We start from the raw sequence: 14,585 nt of genomic DNA on the forward strand, positions 1-14,585 counted from the left end.
CGGCGCTTCGCGGCTAAGAGACCTGCTGGTCCGCCCGCCTGCCACTGGGATGACTCACAGCTCAGTCGATGCCCCGGTTCCCGGAGCTCCGCTGGAAACACACCCCCTGTCTCTCAGGTCCGGCCAACTCTACCTGCTTAGCCTGTTTTAAAAGCCTCAGCAGTATTGGGAAGGAGGAGAGCCAAGCTGGGCCCGGGCCCAAGCTGTGCCTTCCACTCAAATATACGCCTTTATAATAACCTTGGAAACCTCCACGGCAACACGCTCATGGTTATAGTGTGTGTGTGTGTGTGTGTGTGTGTGTGTGTGTGTGTGTGTGTGTGTGTGTGTGTGTGTGTGTGTGTGTGTGTGTGTGTGTGTGTGTGTGTGTGTGTGTGTGTGTGTCTCTCTCTCCGTCTGTCCTTGGCAATATTACATAACATGAGGCAGAAGGATTCCTTCCGCGTACAAGTTAATGTGTGTTCATCGTGTGTGTGCAACGGCTAAACACTGCACCATAAAGTCACTGGCCAATCACTTTAGTCATTTGACTCATGGTTGGGGTGCTCGCTGGAGAACCTTCTCCAGCACAGCTTTGCAGTACACTTTCTGACATGGAGCCAAAGACATAGCTTAGGAGGGAGAGGGCGAAAGAGAAAGAAAGAAGAGCAGATAGCAAGACTGAGTGAAAGAAAGAGAGAGAGGGAGGGAGGGCGATTGAGAGACAGACACAACACACAAGTGAGACAGAGGACGTGAGGAAGAGAACGAAGCCGAGGGGCATTGAAGTACAGATAAACCTAAACGGGGACGAATTGCAGGCTCATTAGCAGAAGAATGCGGGCAGGGTATCATAACAAGACGGGATGATTGGAGTGGCTTGACATTAAGCCAAGTTAAATTGCTGCTCTCCAGGAGTCGCCCACAGGCCCGGACAGATACCGCTAGGCTAGGCCTAACTAACTCTGCGCCACGCCGCTACCTGCTGAACTACCGCTAGGTGAGAAAGAAGGCGCAAAACCTAAAGGGTATTTCAGATGTTACGAGCGGAGGAGCAGCCATGGGGCGAAGCAACAACAACATAAATCCTATCCTGTTAAAGGGCCAACAGCAACAACGTTGTGTGCTTCCATTTCATGCAGAACTTTCACTTCTTTGCATGAAGCTAAACGGGGGAAACCAATCCTTCCCCCTTGCCTCCAGCAATGTCTGTGTGGACAGAAGGCGTGTGGAGAGCAGAGAGGGATCCGGACATGGAGGGCGCCGACTCACCTGTATGGTCTGGCAGGCGTGGCTGCCGTTGTTGGTGAGGATGGCGGAGACGGCCTGCAGGATCCGGCCCGTGTCGCCCCATGCCACCACCAGGCTGAAGAGGCAGGCGCAGGAGAGTGCCGTGAGGGCCTGGCCGGTGGGGTCGTTGGGTCCCGTGCTCCGCACCGTGGTCTCCAGCAGCAGCTGGAACAGGGACTCTGTGGCGGGTGGAGGAGGCGGTGGTGGTGGAAGAGACACAAGAGGCCAATGAGAGGGAGAATAAAGGGAGAGCTCAAGGGAGATGGAACTGCTCTCCGAAGGGTGTGCGCTTATTTGTTGGATTCTTTGTAGTTATTTCTGCTTGGATGTAAATGTACCATTGTACCAATTATGTGGACGGAATACTAGCTATATGTTATAACGAGGTAGTGTCAGCAGTCTCAGCAAACATAATGCTGAATTTGAAAAAAGGTACACTCTTTTCCTCCATGGCCTTAAAGGGTTATTAAACCCCCAATACGCTGTTTTGTAACCTTTCTGCTTGGGTCTGTGTGGAAATTCTCTGACAACGCCCATCTTGTTCCTATGGAACCCAATGTGTCAACCTTGATTATTGACTCTACTGCTCAGATCGCATTCTTTGAAACTTGTGCGTGTGTGCGCGGCATGCTTGTGTGCTGGTTTAAAAGGGCCTCACCCGGCCCGACTCAGACAGATTACAATCTGGGGCTGGGTGAGGTTGCGCACCGGTCATGCGTTTCAATGATCAAGGCCCATAGCTTGAACCAGTCAACAAGGCATTTCAGCAGGCAACACCTGCTTTGCAAGTAATAACTTTGTCCATCTCGTTAATAAACTGGTTTGTTACAACATCTGCCAGTGACGTGATCGTCGTCGGAGTCCAGACAAAGCCACTTCAGGGCCACCTGGCTGGGTCCACTGCCACCCTGACAGCCAACGAGTAGACTTCTGCTGAGGATTCCTGCCAGCGTCACGTTAGCATTGGGGGTATGTGGAGTGTTTGCTGTTGATGGCTGGTTTAAGCTACCCTGGTATCGCCGAGTAGTATTTTGTAATTAGTCTGGAACCTTAATCTTTTGATTTCCAAAAGGGCGCCACTAACAGGCACAGATCAAAATTAGGGCTGGGTAAAAAAATCGATTTAATCGATTTTGGATCGATTTGATTTAAATTTTGCAATATCGATTCATACGGCATGAGATTGATTATTATTGTTTCTTTTTTTCTTTTTCTTTTTTAGTTTTGTTACAATTATTATTTTTGCACTTTAATAAACAATGCCTTAATGCAATTTGCAGTGATGGAATGTTTTCGTTCAAGTACACTTGCAATTCCTTTCTAATTTCAAAATTGCCCTTTTGAGACAGTTTTGTTTACGGCTCAAGTTTAAACTGTCCAATTTACAAGTTTGCACTTAAAACCTGTTGTTTAAGATGAAGAGAAAAAATAAAGTATGTTTGTATTTTGTAACACAGTTGAGCCATTTTCATTCTTTAAGAGCAGATTGAATCGAATTGAATCGTGATTAATCGATTCAGAACCTTATGAATCGAAATCTAATCGATTTAGGATACGATACCCAGCCCTAATCAGAATGCCTCTGGACGCAATTGGATAGGCCAACAACCAATCATAGCAAGGAAACGGGTGACGCTGCACTGAGCGATGAGAAAACATCTTTCTTCTCAACAAAAGAGTGCAGTCTTTTTTTTCTTCTTGTAGTGAAAATATACCATCCAGTGTGTTTAATACCGTCTCGATAGTTGAATCAACAGACCGTTGTACATAATCTCCATCTATCTCTACAGCGCTCCTCTGCACCGTCATATTTATCCAACCTCATACTGTTGGTCGGTCTATCCATCTTTTACAGGGCTAAGATCGTTTTGAATGGGAGGGAAGCCAGACCTTATCTGCAGAGCAAATGAAACATGAGAGATTCGTCTGGCTCCCAGGGTAGGTTTGAGCCGTCTCACCCAGCCCGAGTCAGACTGACTAGGCTGGATGAGACAGCCCACCTGTGATGCAGTTGAATAATCAAGGCACACAGGATAAACCATCCATCTGGCCATGACCTGGTTGACGTCGGAGCCCAGCAGAAACTTGGTGGCCCGTGGCAGGGTCCTCTGCCACAGGTTGCATTTGTTAGACTGGGTAACCCCGCCCATTCTGCCGGCGATTTGAGTTTGCCCTGCACAAGGGCCTGGAGAAGAGCAATACATTTCTTTCTGCTTCCGATACGTTTTTGCCGGAGCCAATCACCAAGCTGGCTTTCCCCCTTGGCGCGCTATTGGCTGGTTGGTTTAACACAATGACGACAACACTTTTTCAACACTTCACCTTACAACTTTCACCGATAAAACGTGAACTCCAGAATAACTCTGCGCTTGCTGGAACCCCGATTTTACGGCACAATCTAATTAGAAACGTATCCCTCGAGAAAAATAGATAAAACCTGTGTTCACACGCAATGCTATTTTAGGGAAGAAAGGGACAACTGAATGAAGAAAGTTTGCAAAGAGTAAACACAAGAGCAGTACGAAACAGCGGAGCCATACGTCTGTTCTAAGTTTTCGATATGAGGGCACAATACTAAAGTCAGTTGCACTTTTTAAACATCATGTTTCATTTAGCAGCGTCGTGCTTCCTACAATCACATTGCGCTGCGTGATTGTGGTCGTTTCTGCACACCCTGTAATTAAAATGACATAGAAATGCACCTTGTTTATTTTAAGCAAAACCATGTGGAATAATTTGATTCTCGCTTTAACGAGATCTCGGGAACAACGTGCCGTTGAGGCACCCCAATGACAACTCACACGATGAAGGTTAAGTGTATCGGCGTATATGCGAGCGTTTGTACATCGATGCGCGTTTGCCAGTCTTACCCAGGACGTCGGGGGGCTCGGTCTGGAAGCCTTCGGGCTGCTGGCCCTGCAGCATGTCCAGCAGGGCCTGCAGGCTGCGCAGACACAGCGACGGATGGGAGAACCGCGTCTCCTTAATCAGCTCAAACACCCCGCACAGGCCGATGCCAATGATCTACACACACACACACACACACACACACACACACACACACACACACACACACACACACACAAGGTTATTAGCACGGAACTCTGTCAGGCTTCGCAAGTGCAACAGACCAACTAGCAGGCGGTGAGGATAATTGATGTTTTGCAAACAATTTGATGAGTTGTTGTTTAAGGATTTAGTCGACATCTTGAAGGTCTTACAGCACGAGCCAAAGAAACTGTTCCACTCTCTTGGCTACATCCCATAGGACAAACCATTGCCTTCCGCCGCCATCATTACCGTACATCCTAAAGATGAGCCTACGCTGTCTCAAGTTCAAGCGGGGACCGCAAAAGAGTATGGCCTAGAAACCAATTCTCCCCTGCTCTCCCCCTGTCTGTCCTCGGTTCCTCCAGCTCATGTATCTTTAAGGCGCTTTTCAACGTCTATTCCCAGCTCCAGAGACGAACCAAATGGAGATAAAAGGAATCACTCGACATGGCAAGAAATGGAATAAATAAACACGGGTGGGGAAATAACTAGAACGAGCGGTATAATGAGGAGCGGGGGGGGGGGGGCGGGTTGTAGGTGGGGGGAGAGTAGGATATCTCAAAGGGCTGTTGGTTTGATTCTGCCCTGCGGGGTACTAGGGTGAAGAGACAGATCAAGCCCAGAGGGACTTTTGCTCTAAACCGCCTCCTCCCCCCTCCCCCTTCTGAAACCGCTGCCTCATCAGGAGAAGAGGAATACTTCATTACAACTATTAAGACAGCAGGGCCGCAGTCTTTCCATTTGAAAAGGGAGAGAGGCAAAAAGGCTTGATAATGACTAAATAAATATTTTGGTTACACACACACACACACACGACAATCACAATAATCTTAATATCATTAGCAACATCATATCAATGTATGAATTAGGGAGGGGGGTATTATGGTTAATAACCTGACCCATTATAAATAACAGAAAGAATGATGATGGTTTCGTGACGGCAGCTTTCTGTTCCGTTGTGCACTTATAGCAACGGAGTCATGCAAATGTTTATGCGATCAGAGAAGGGGACCACGGAAAAGCTACTTTCACATTCAACATTTACGGTCATGCAACTCATTTGAACCCAAAACATTTCCTCTGGTGCTGAATAGAGCTGTGCTGTAAGCATATCAAGTGTTGAAAAGTTTTATTTAAAGAATTTAATGCAGATTTTAGATTTTAAGATCGAGTCAAGGGTACGTGCTGTGTGTTTAATACTTTCATCCATCACCACCTCAGGATGAGATTTGTCACATCAGATCACAATCCAGGATCTGACTTCCACACCTGATGGCTTCCCGCCATGATTTGAACCCAACGCTTACACGAAAGACGACAGTTTGGGAATCCCCCACCCATCGGCCTAAAGTCCCCCAAGATACCGGTCATGGCACCAGCCCCATGCCGCCCCATGGTACCAGCAGTGTGCCCGGTACCGGCCAATGGCTGCTGAGCCCCTACCACCCTGCCCCCCATGCAGTCACCTTACCTTGGGCAGCTTGACGGGAGGCTCGCGGTACTCCTCCTCCTCCTCGCTGTCCGAGTCCCCGCTCTGCACGGAGCTCCTGGAGGCCAGCGCCAGGGAGGCCTCGCGCTGCTGCCACTCCAGCACGCAGTGGCGCACGTTGCAGTACACGTTGAACGCCGACGGGTTGCTGTGCAGCTTGATGTCCGGGATGCAGTAGGCGCCATCCAGACCGTCGTTCTGTCGAGGGGAGGAACAGAGCAATGTGGACATTGTAAAAAATATCACCATGTTCTGTCGTTTTCACTTTTGTCCAAAGTGTAATGACTGGATATTAATATTTACTTTGTAAGAAATGTTCATATTTAAGTCATTTTACTTTCATTAAAGTGAAATGACTGGATATGAATAATTATGTTAAAATTTTTTTTTTCCATATTTAGTCATTTTACTTTCATTAAAGTGAGATGACTTGATATTAACATTGAAATTATACTAAATACATTTCATACCCGGTCAATTTACTCTTAACCAAAGACAAAAATATATAAAAATGAACACTGGGAGACCCACATCCTAACCACTACAAAAAGCATGGCAAGGATAAGAAGTAATCATCATGGTGGAGACTAGAGCAAAGGCTCAGTTATGGTCCCACCTCAAGGCAACACAATGACCACGCAGATGCTTCGACGAAGTCATGAACCTGTTTTGTTTCTGCGTCGGGTTTTAGTGAGTGGACCAATCACAGCCCTTGCTGATGGGTCGCCTTGACGCCAAGTTAAAATTTTTTGGAGGCGCATGTCAGGCCCTTGCGGTGGACACAAGGAGGGTCCGCAAGGACGTAATGGGTCCGATAAAGTGTGTTGCGTCGACGTGGAACCATAATCAGCCCTTAACAGTCTCGAAAGAAACCAGTATCAACGGAATTAATGCTTTTGCTGACATTTTGACATGTTTTATATTCCATGGGCTGCTGTAACAAGTTAATTTCCCATGTATGGGATGAAATACAGTTCAGATTTTATCTTATTTGTTTCCCAATCAGTGGAAGAAGGATTATTAAGAACAAATAAAATCAACCTAGATTTGGGTTGTGAACATTTGATGGAAAAAGGTGAAAAACGTCTTCACTTGTTGGCCTTTAAAGTAAAAACAGCCTTAACATTGGCTGGCTTTTCTTCAATGCTAATTATCTCAGGCTATCAGAGCCATGAATCATTAAGTCCCAATCAACACTTAAGGGCAGACATTACAGTAAAATATTCCAAAAGAACGAATCACGATTTTTTTTGTAGTATTGCTAGCAGCATCATCATCATCTCTAGCTTTCGCCACTTTAGCCCAATAATAGTTATAATCAATCTATTCTGCACAATAACCATAATCCATCAGCCTTCGACCTCAGGCAGAGAAAGGCCGGTCTTATGAAACCATTCCAGGGACCATCTTTGGAGAACAGTGGTGATCGATCAGGCATTACACCGCCATGCATACGAGGCACCTCAACGGCGGACGGTGATGTCATCCGTTTGAGGAGAAAGGTCATTGAATGTATTTGATGCCAATAGGGAAGAGGCACGGCTCAGCTAATATAATAACCGTCTTCTCTCACATCCACCCCCGCCCCCACTGCCCCTCCGTTCCCTGCCCATGGGACAGCACTCTCTCCCAGTACAGCCGCAGCATTACCCTGCCTGGAAAGAGCACTTAGACTCCTTTACCACATGGAAACGTCATAATGATTCGGGAGCCCAGACAGAGAAGGAGACAAAATGGGTTTTGAAGAAGGCGTTGGGAGAGCCGAAAAGAGGAAGAGCAGGGCTGCAGAGACATTGCCAAAGGTGGGCACCAGATTATACAGAGGGGGGTTGAGTTTTTGTTTGGCTTGATGTGCCATCATTTTATTGCCGCTGTGGTGTCAAAATAATATAGAAAAGAATGAACGAATAAAAGGAGTACAGTCCCTCTCTGCTATTTCCTAATAGTACCGCTTCATACACGTATTTGTGGTCTTCCAAGATCGACAACGTGGTAAAGTTGGACCACTAATGTAATTTTTTCCAAATCCCATACCCATGATGTCAATAGTCCAAGTTGATGTTGCCGTTGCTTTATTCACAACACGCTACGTCTGAAGCAGCACTCTCTTATTTTAGTAAAGTGCTGAGTGTGACAATTCCCCTTGAACTGGCAGTTGCAATTTTTTTATGATTACAATACAGTTGGAAATGCTTTTCAACCCTATGGCAAGGAACCATACTCCTGGCACGAATTCAACCAAAAAGCTAATTAGACAACATAGCTGGATAGCTTTCAGTTAGGTACATTTGCAATGTGACCAGAAAGATGTTACAGAAAAACACTACATTAGAAAGACAAAAGGGAAAAACATGTTGGTTTTGGAAAGCGTGCAAGGAACACTGACTCATCTCTGTCTGTGACAGAGATGTCTGTGTGAAAAACACCATTCATTTCTCCCATAGAGAATTCACTGTATCGGCCTGTGATGACATCACTTATGGAGGTCCATAGATGTCGCTAACGACAAAAACAAAAAGGTAATAAAAAAAATGTGCTATCACTAAAACAATCACTAATCTAGATTGTAAGAGAGCAACCGGATATGGCTTGCACAATAAGCATTCATTTTAAACATAATTTACTAATTTAAAAGTCTATGACAAACCAAATGAAAACAATCAAGAAGAATTACAGTCTGTAGAATTACAGATAAATGTTTTTGATTATCATGAAACAGTCAAACACTGGATAAGTTAGACACTCTGCCATTGCATAGTGGGTCCAAAACTCATCCGAGTTTCACTTTTCCTCTGAACCATGTAAAAGGGCGAAGAACAGTCACACATTTGATTTCATCAAAGTTTGTATTTCGAGCATTTACCAGAATAGAAGTCCACTAATAAAACTACTCAGGCAAACACCACCATTCATTCGGATTAAACAACAAAGTCCAAAGAAATGCTAGCCCACCTAAACCACAAAGCTATGGTACTATCTCTTGAGTGATGACCTTGTGTATAGAGAATAAAAAATATAGAGAAAAAGCATACAGAAAATAATAAATAGTTGGCTTCATTGAAACAAGAAAAATATAACAAGCAAATAAATAGGGCCCGCTTGGTATGTAGAGATGAAACATATGGTGATCAACAAATGCATACAACAGACAAAGCCAAGTGAAATGTATTAGTTTTGGTCCATTGGCAACCATTTAGCAGGCTGAAGGTACCCCCTCTTGGGCATCAACCTTTGCATTATACCTAATGCTAAAGACCACACCATTCTCTACCCCATGCTCTCGTTAACAAAATCATTATAACTCCATTGCCAGTCATCCATATGGTACATGAATGAATTGGATCTAAATCTGATCCATTATGAAGCTTTAGTAATGAGGTCCTTGACGACACTTGATCAATAACAACCAGTTACGTTTCATTGGAATAATGCCAAATTGAAAGTTAAAAAGGAGTTCCACCACTACAGTAGCACTGCACACGAGAGCCTAGCTGAATCGTGTGCATTAATTGCGTTCAATTCCTGAGCCAGGAATTTATCTGATTCCTACGTCAACGTATCGGCAGTATCCAATGTTTATCCTGTGCCCCTGTGCCCGGTCTACACCCCTGCGTGTTTATAAGCACAGGAGGCGGACAAAGGCTGAGGACAGGCCCTTTTACAAGCACGCCGGGACTGTGTCGACGTAAGAGGCGTGACTGAGCAAGAGAGTGAGAGAACACTCTGCGATCCAAACACAGCATGACTGCCTATGTGTGTGTATACCATTCTACCCACTCGCCTGCCCGTATGTCTGCCTGCCTCGCTTTTACTCCTTCACACCAGCAACTTCAGGCAGGGACCTCTCTATTCTAAAGTGACAACCTCAACTGAACAGAAGCCAAGCACAGAATACCCTATAACGCATAGAATCCATCATACAATTAGTTCCGGATCGGGGACCGACATAGAATCATCTGCTAGCACAAAGACTGGATTACGTTGGTTCAGGACAGGGTTTTAGGATGCAGCCATGTTAGGGTCCAGCACACAAACACACACACACACACACACACACACACACACACACACGCGCACGCACGCACACGCACACACACACACACAGCTTTCTCTGTCAGACAAGGTTCCCTCTTCGGATGAAGGATAGGGAGGCAGGCAACTGTTGCCGTGGAGATGCATAACGCACTGGGTCGCTTGGCAACAGGCCAATCGCGCCTGAGCCACTCCCAGCTTCCCTGTCACACTCGCATACATACACATACATAAACACAACATTGAATATCTGGACACTTACAAGCCCTAAAAATGTACCCCTTGTTCCTAGCAGATACGTTAAAGATAAAATAGGGTATCCAATCCAGTGTTATGCTTCATTGGTTGGGTTCATATGATAGAAAGCAGTAAAAGCAAAAGTCTCCTATTTCTGTTCAAATTGATTGTTGAGGTGCTCTTTGACAAAAAGAGACTTTATATTTGAAATACTGCAAATACTTAGTTTATATTGTTTACGGTCTGTGTTTGTATATTAAAATATACATTACTAAAGATATCTTGGAATTTCAGGACTACAGTCTCACAACACTTTTTATCTAAAGAATTAAGCAAGAATATATGATAAAGCAAAATAAACGCTTTAATAATATTGCAGTGGCTAGTAAGTTCGACTCCCAGCCAAAAAGCACAGGGTGGATCCAAAATGTCAACAGCCTTCTTGTAGGCATCCTTCAGCAAAATGAGCCCTCCCTGCTCCTTACTGACATGTATCCAAAAACTGGGCAAGTGGATAAATGTGTCTGTACTATTTAGTTATTTCGCAAAGTAAACAAGGAGTAGTACGTTGCTAGCGAGCATCAAATAATGATATCAGTTAAGGTTTTTTATACCTCTATAAACAGAATGAATGAATATCTTGATAAGCTAGAGAGCCTACATTTTCAAAAGTTGATCCAATGTCAAACCTACAACTACAACTGTCTTGTAAGACAGGACTACATACAAAAATAATAATAACATTGCTACATAATTAGTCTTAAACAATCCCCATACCTTTGTTCTCGCTTTGACTTTTGACTTCACCTTCTGTCGTCGTTTTAGCTTCTTCTTGCTCAAGGCCTTCTTTCCCCTGAAAATACATGAGCTGGTCATACATACATTGTAAACACAAATATATTCTTTGTAGATCTTTTTTTTAAAAAAATTGTGGCACAGTAGTTGCAGCATAGCGTGGAGAATTGCCCCCAACAACATAAAAGAGGTGTCAAGGATGAGGTCTCATGCATTGATCTTGCCAGAAGGTGGTTCCAGAATAAGTGTTTTCGGAAGGCATAGCCTTTTGTTTTTGCATCAAAATATTGACTAAAATGATACATCGTCTTAGTATGTAGTCTTCTCAGTGCTTCCAGAAACATTCCGTGTGTTTATGTTCCTCTTGTGCTTTGAGAATCTCCATCTCATTTTGTTCTCTGCAATACTTTCTTAAAGACTCTACCAATTAGCCCCATTAATTAACATATCTGACTCAACAATTCGTAGTTACTACCTTGTCAAAGAGAGACCACAAGTATTGGTTGCATTTCCTCTCCTGCTAAAAATGCATGCCCTCAATTTGAATGGTGCAGTTTAAGAAAAGTTAGACAATGCGTAATGTATTATATGGCAGAAAGATGCATTGTATTGCAAAGGGATGCATTTCTGCGAGGCTGCGCTGTGTTCAGCCCGAGCTTCGCATTTCACAACCTGGCTTTTAAATGACGTAAGAGTCCTGGCTCCTGCCAGCCAGCAGGAGAGTATACCCAAACACCGACCGAAGACATGACGGGCACGCTCGTTTATAAGGCGTGTATGTAAGCTGTATAACACATTGCATATGACACATACATTTATTTCCCTTTTAACTGATAAACTGTGGCGGTAGCAAGTGAGTTAACCGGGGAAAGGGCCGTGTACTAGCTCGGCACGGTGACGCCGTTGGGCCCTCCGTGTTTCACCGCCTTTCGGATGTGGCGAGCCGACACGACACGGCCCCGTTCACGTGATGAAACATATGAGACGGAACAATAAAAGGGTCGTGTTTATCTGCTCTTTATTTAGACCTGGCTCCTTCCCTCTGCGGGAGTTTGGCCCCAGTGCTAGCAGCGGGCTGCAGTGTAGCTCTGCTGTCATCCTGACAGTTAGCCAGCTAGCTCGGTGTTGAGACGCATCCCTGGCCCGGGTGGGAGGAGCGCCCGGTTCACTTGGCCTCTCTAACCACTACGATATTAACTGCAACCGGGATGCAAAGTCTCCCAAAACACTCTCGCCTCATGGCGAAACATTTGCCCATCAGTCTTGAGTTGACAGAGAAAGGCTAGTCACATCCAAAGCACACAGGTGAACAATGAGTGGGTGTTTGTGACTTGGGCTGTGTGTCAAACATGACAACTGCTAGCTTCCAGACCGACGCTCGGCTAGCTGACAAGGCTAACGAGGATGTTTGCTAATGGGCGCGAGCGTGTTACAAATGTCACCCAGCAGCTCGTGTGATCTTATTCTCCTTATTACGCCATACACTCACCTTCCTTGATTGATCCCTTGTTCTTTGTCATTGATCGCAGTGGTGTAAATCCTCCTGTATCTTTCCGCCAAAGCTCGCCCTGAGAGTAAAAGCTGGTACCGACTCCGGCAATCCGTCTGGGTTCCGGGTGTTGGACACGAACCCATGGCAGAGCCAAGGGTGGAGAATTCGGCTCCGACTCCAGAAGTGACCCTGACACCGAACCCCATGGACGGCGATGAGGAGGGCAAGACTCCTCCGCCGGCTGCGGCCGCTGCCGCAGCAGCACACATCATGGTTTAGTAGAACAATGCATATATTACATCAAACATCAAACCGCTAGACCATAACCAGCCGACAGTTACACTCCCGTTGTCATTCACACCACTACATGTCCCGTCACGGGTCCAATGCACAATAGCGAAATGGTACGATTAAAATCCAGTATCTCCAGTAATCAGCGTAGATTGTAGTGTCTCTGGTGGCGGTGCGCCTGTGCTGAGATGGGCTTCGAGTCCAGACCTACAACACAGTCCTTATCTCCAGAAATGCATTATCTCAACGCATACCGATTTTGGTAGTAACGTGATCACAGCATGTAGTAGTATTTCTTTTTTAAATGGGAGTCCTGTCGTGCTTGGTTTTCATTTCCTTCTTGAATATTTCTTGATCCCGTAGAGGCAGCACCCTCAGCTGAGCTGCCATCTTGGCTTCATCATCATCATCCCACCCCTGGCTCAAGCTTGTTTCGCAGTAAGCATGCTGGGATATTTCCCTGTGGCGAACCTAAGCAATCATGTATTATTTACATTTTTTTTGGAAAACATCAAAACATGATATATCTTTTTTTCAGTATAACTCGTTGTCTCTTGGTCATTTTCGCGATAGTCAAGTTATTATATGCATTGGTATAATTTCAATCGTGGTGGAGGTTATTAAAACATTAAGGTAAATCGTGTTTATTATCCCAAAAGGATCAGATCATAGGCTGTATGTTCACTGGCTAAACCCCAGTGTGCACATCAGCATTTGTTGTCATCACCGAAAATCTATATCATTAACAAAGAAATTATTGATAAATATTGTTTGACAATTTGATCAATAATTTAGGTTGTGATTTTAAATAGCTACTATGCAAGCGTCTAACCACTGGCCTAATCACTACCCTTTCTCAAAGCATATTAAAGTAAAGAAATTCAATCTGACTATATAGGCTACTGACCACATGAAGATAGGCCTATAATTATATCTTTCAATAAACGATGACTTACCTTTGATAACATAAATATCCGATTACAATATGACCTGTGCAGCTTTGGATCATATTTTCTGACATTAAGGATGAGTTATGATTCAGATGTATATGTTGTGTGTTAATTGCAATTGAGCTTGAAAGAAAACACACATCCTGCTACACAGGATTAATAGTAGTAGCCTAATGATTTAAATTCTGTTATCTTGCGACAGACCTGTCCCATTGTGGTGATTGATAACAATATGTTAGAGATGTTGTATCATCCCAAGACCAAACCAACTTCCCTGAAAAAAAAAAAAAGTGTCTTCTCACAACTGCTGTTGAATTAATTGGCAGAAATAAGACCTGTGCACTTGTAGGGACTTGAATCATACCAGAGATGAGTGCTGCTAGAGTTAAATTGAATAAATCAAATTTATTTGCATACCTGCAAAATTCATGCATGTGTTTGTGTGTGTGTGTGTGTGTGTGAGTGTGTGTGTGTGTGTGTGTGTGTGTGTGTGCGTGTACATGTGTGTGCGAGCGTGCACACTGATGTACATGCATGTGTGTGTGTGTGTGTGTGTGTGTGTGTGTGTTAGAAAGAAAGAAAGGCAGAGAGAGAGATAGAGAGAGAGACAGGAGCATTGTGCAGAGAGACTATAGACAAACCCAAGTGTGACCTCATTGGTTACTAGCCTCTGCTGTGGCCCAATGAAAAGAGAGGGGCATGTCTCAAGTTTTTCTCATAGCAACCAAGGAAACCTTCCGATACTAGATGCTACTGTGATATATTTTTATAATTTCCTAATTGTAGCATTACAAAAGCTGGCCTCCATGCTCAAAGATATTTAAATACTTAATTTGCCTTAGTTCTGTCCAATTAATGGCACAATTTATTGATCAACAAAATTGGAGGGTCAATAGATGGGCCTGTAAATCTCTAAGTCTACAGATGATTTATAGTCTCTGCAATGCCCACAGAAATCAAGATCTTCAGCCACTGTAGA

The 14,585-nt window shown here is 44.4% G+C and overlaps 1 protein-coding gene across 18 annotated transcripts in view; it reads right to left on the reverse strand.

Annotated features, from left to right (window-relative positions):
* Positions 1-13,052, reverse strand: part of mycbp2 (MYC binding protein 2) — a 78,613-nt gene extending 65,561 nt beyond the window's left edge. For all 18 annotated transcript variants that reach the window (XM_079733263.1, XM_079733261.1, XM_079733268.1 and 15 more), the window contains exons 1-5: positions 12,363-13,052; positions 10,856-10,931; positions 5,792-6,007; positions 4,140-4,293; positions 1,252-1,448 (exon numbers count right to left, since the gene is read on the reverse strand). In XM_079733263.1, the coding sequence (XP_079589389.1) occupies positions 1,252-1,448; positions 4,140-4,293; positions 5,792-6,007; positions 10,856-10,931; positions 12,363-12,637 (918 nt within the window). In that variant the 5' untranslated portion in view covers positions 12,638-13,052. The remainder of the gene's footprint in view (positions 1-1,251; positions 1,449-4,139; positions 4,294-5,791; positions 6,008-10,855; positions 10,932-12,362) is intronic.
* Positions 13,053-14,585: the final 1,533 nt, after the last annotated feature.

This window comes from Pollachius pollachius (assembly GCF_949987615.1).
Source record: "Pollachius pollachius genome assembly, chromosome: 3".
NCBI classification, from domain to species: Eukaryota; Metazoa; Chordata; class Actinopteri; order Gadiformes; family Gadidae; genus Pollachius; species Pollachius pollachius.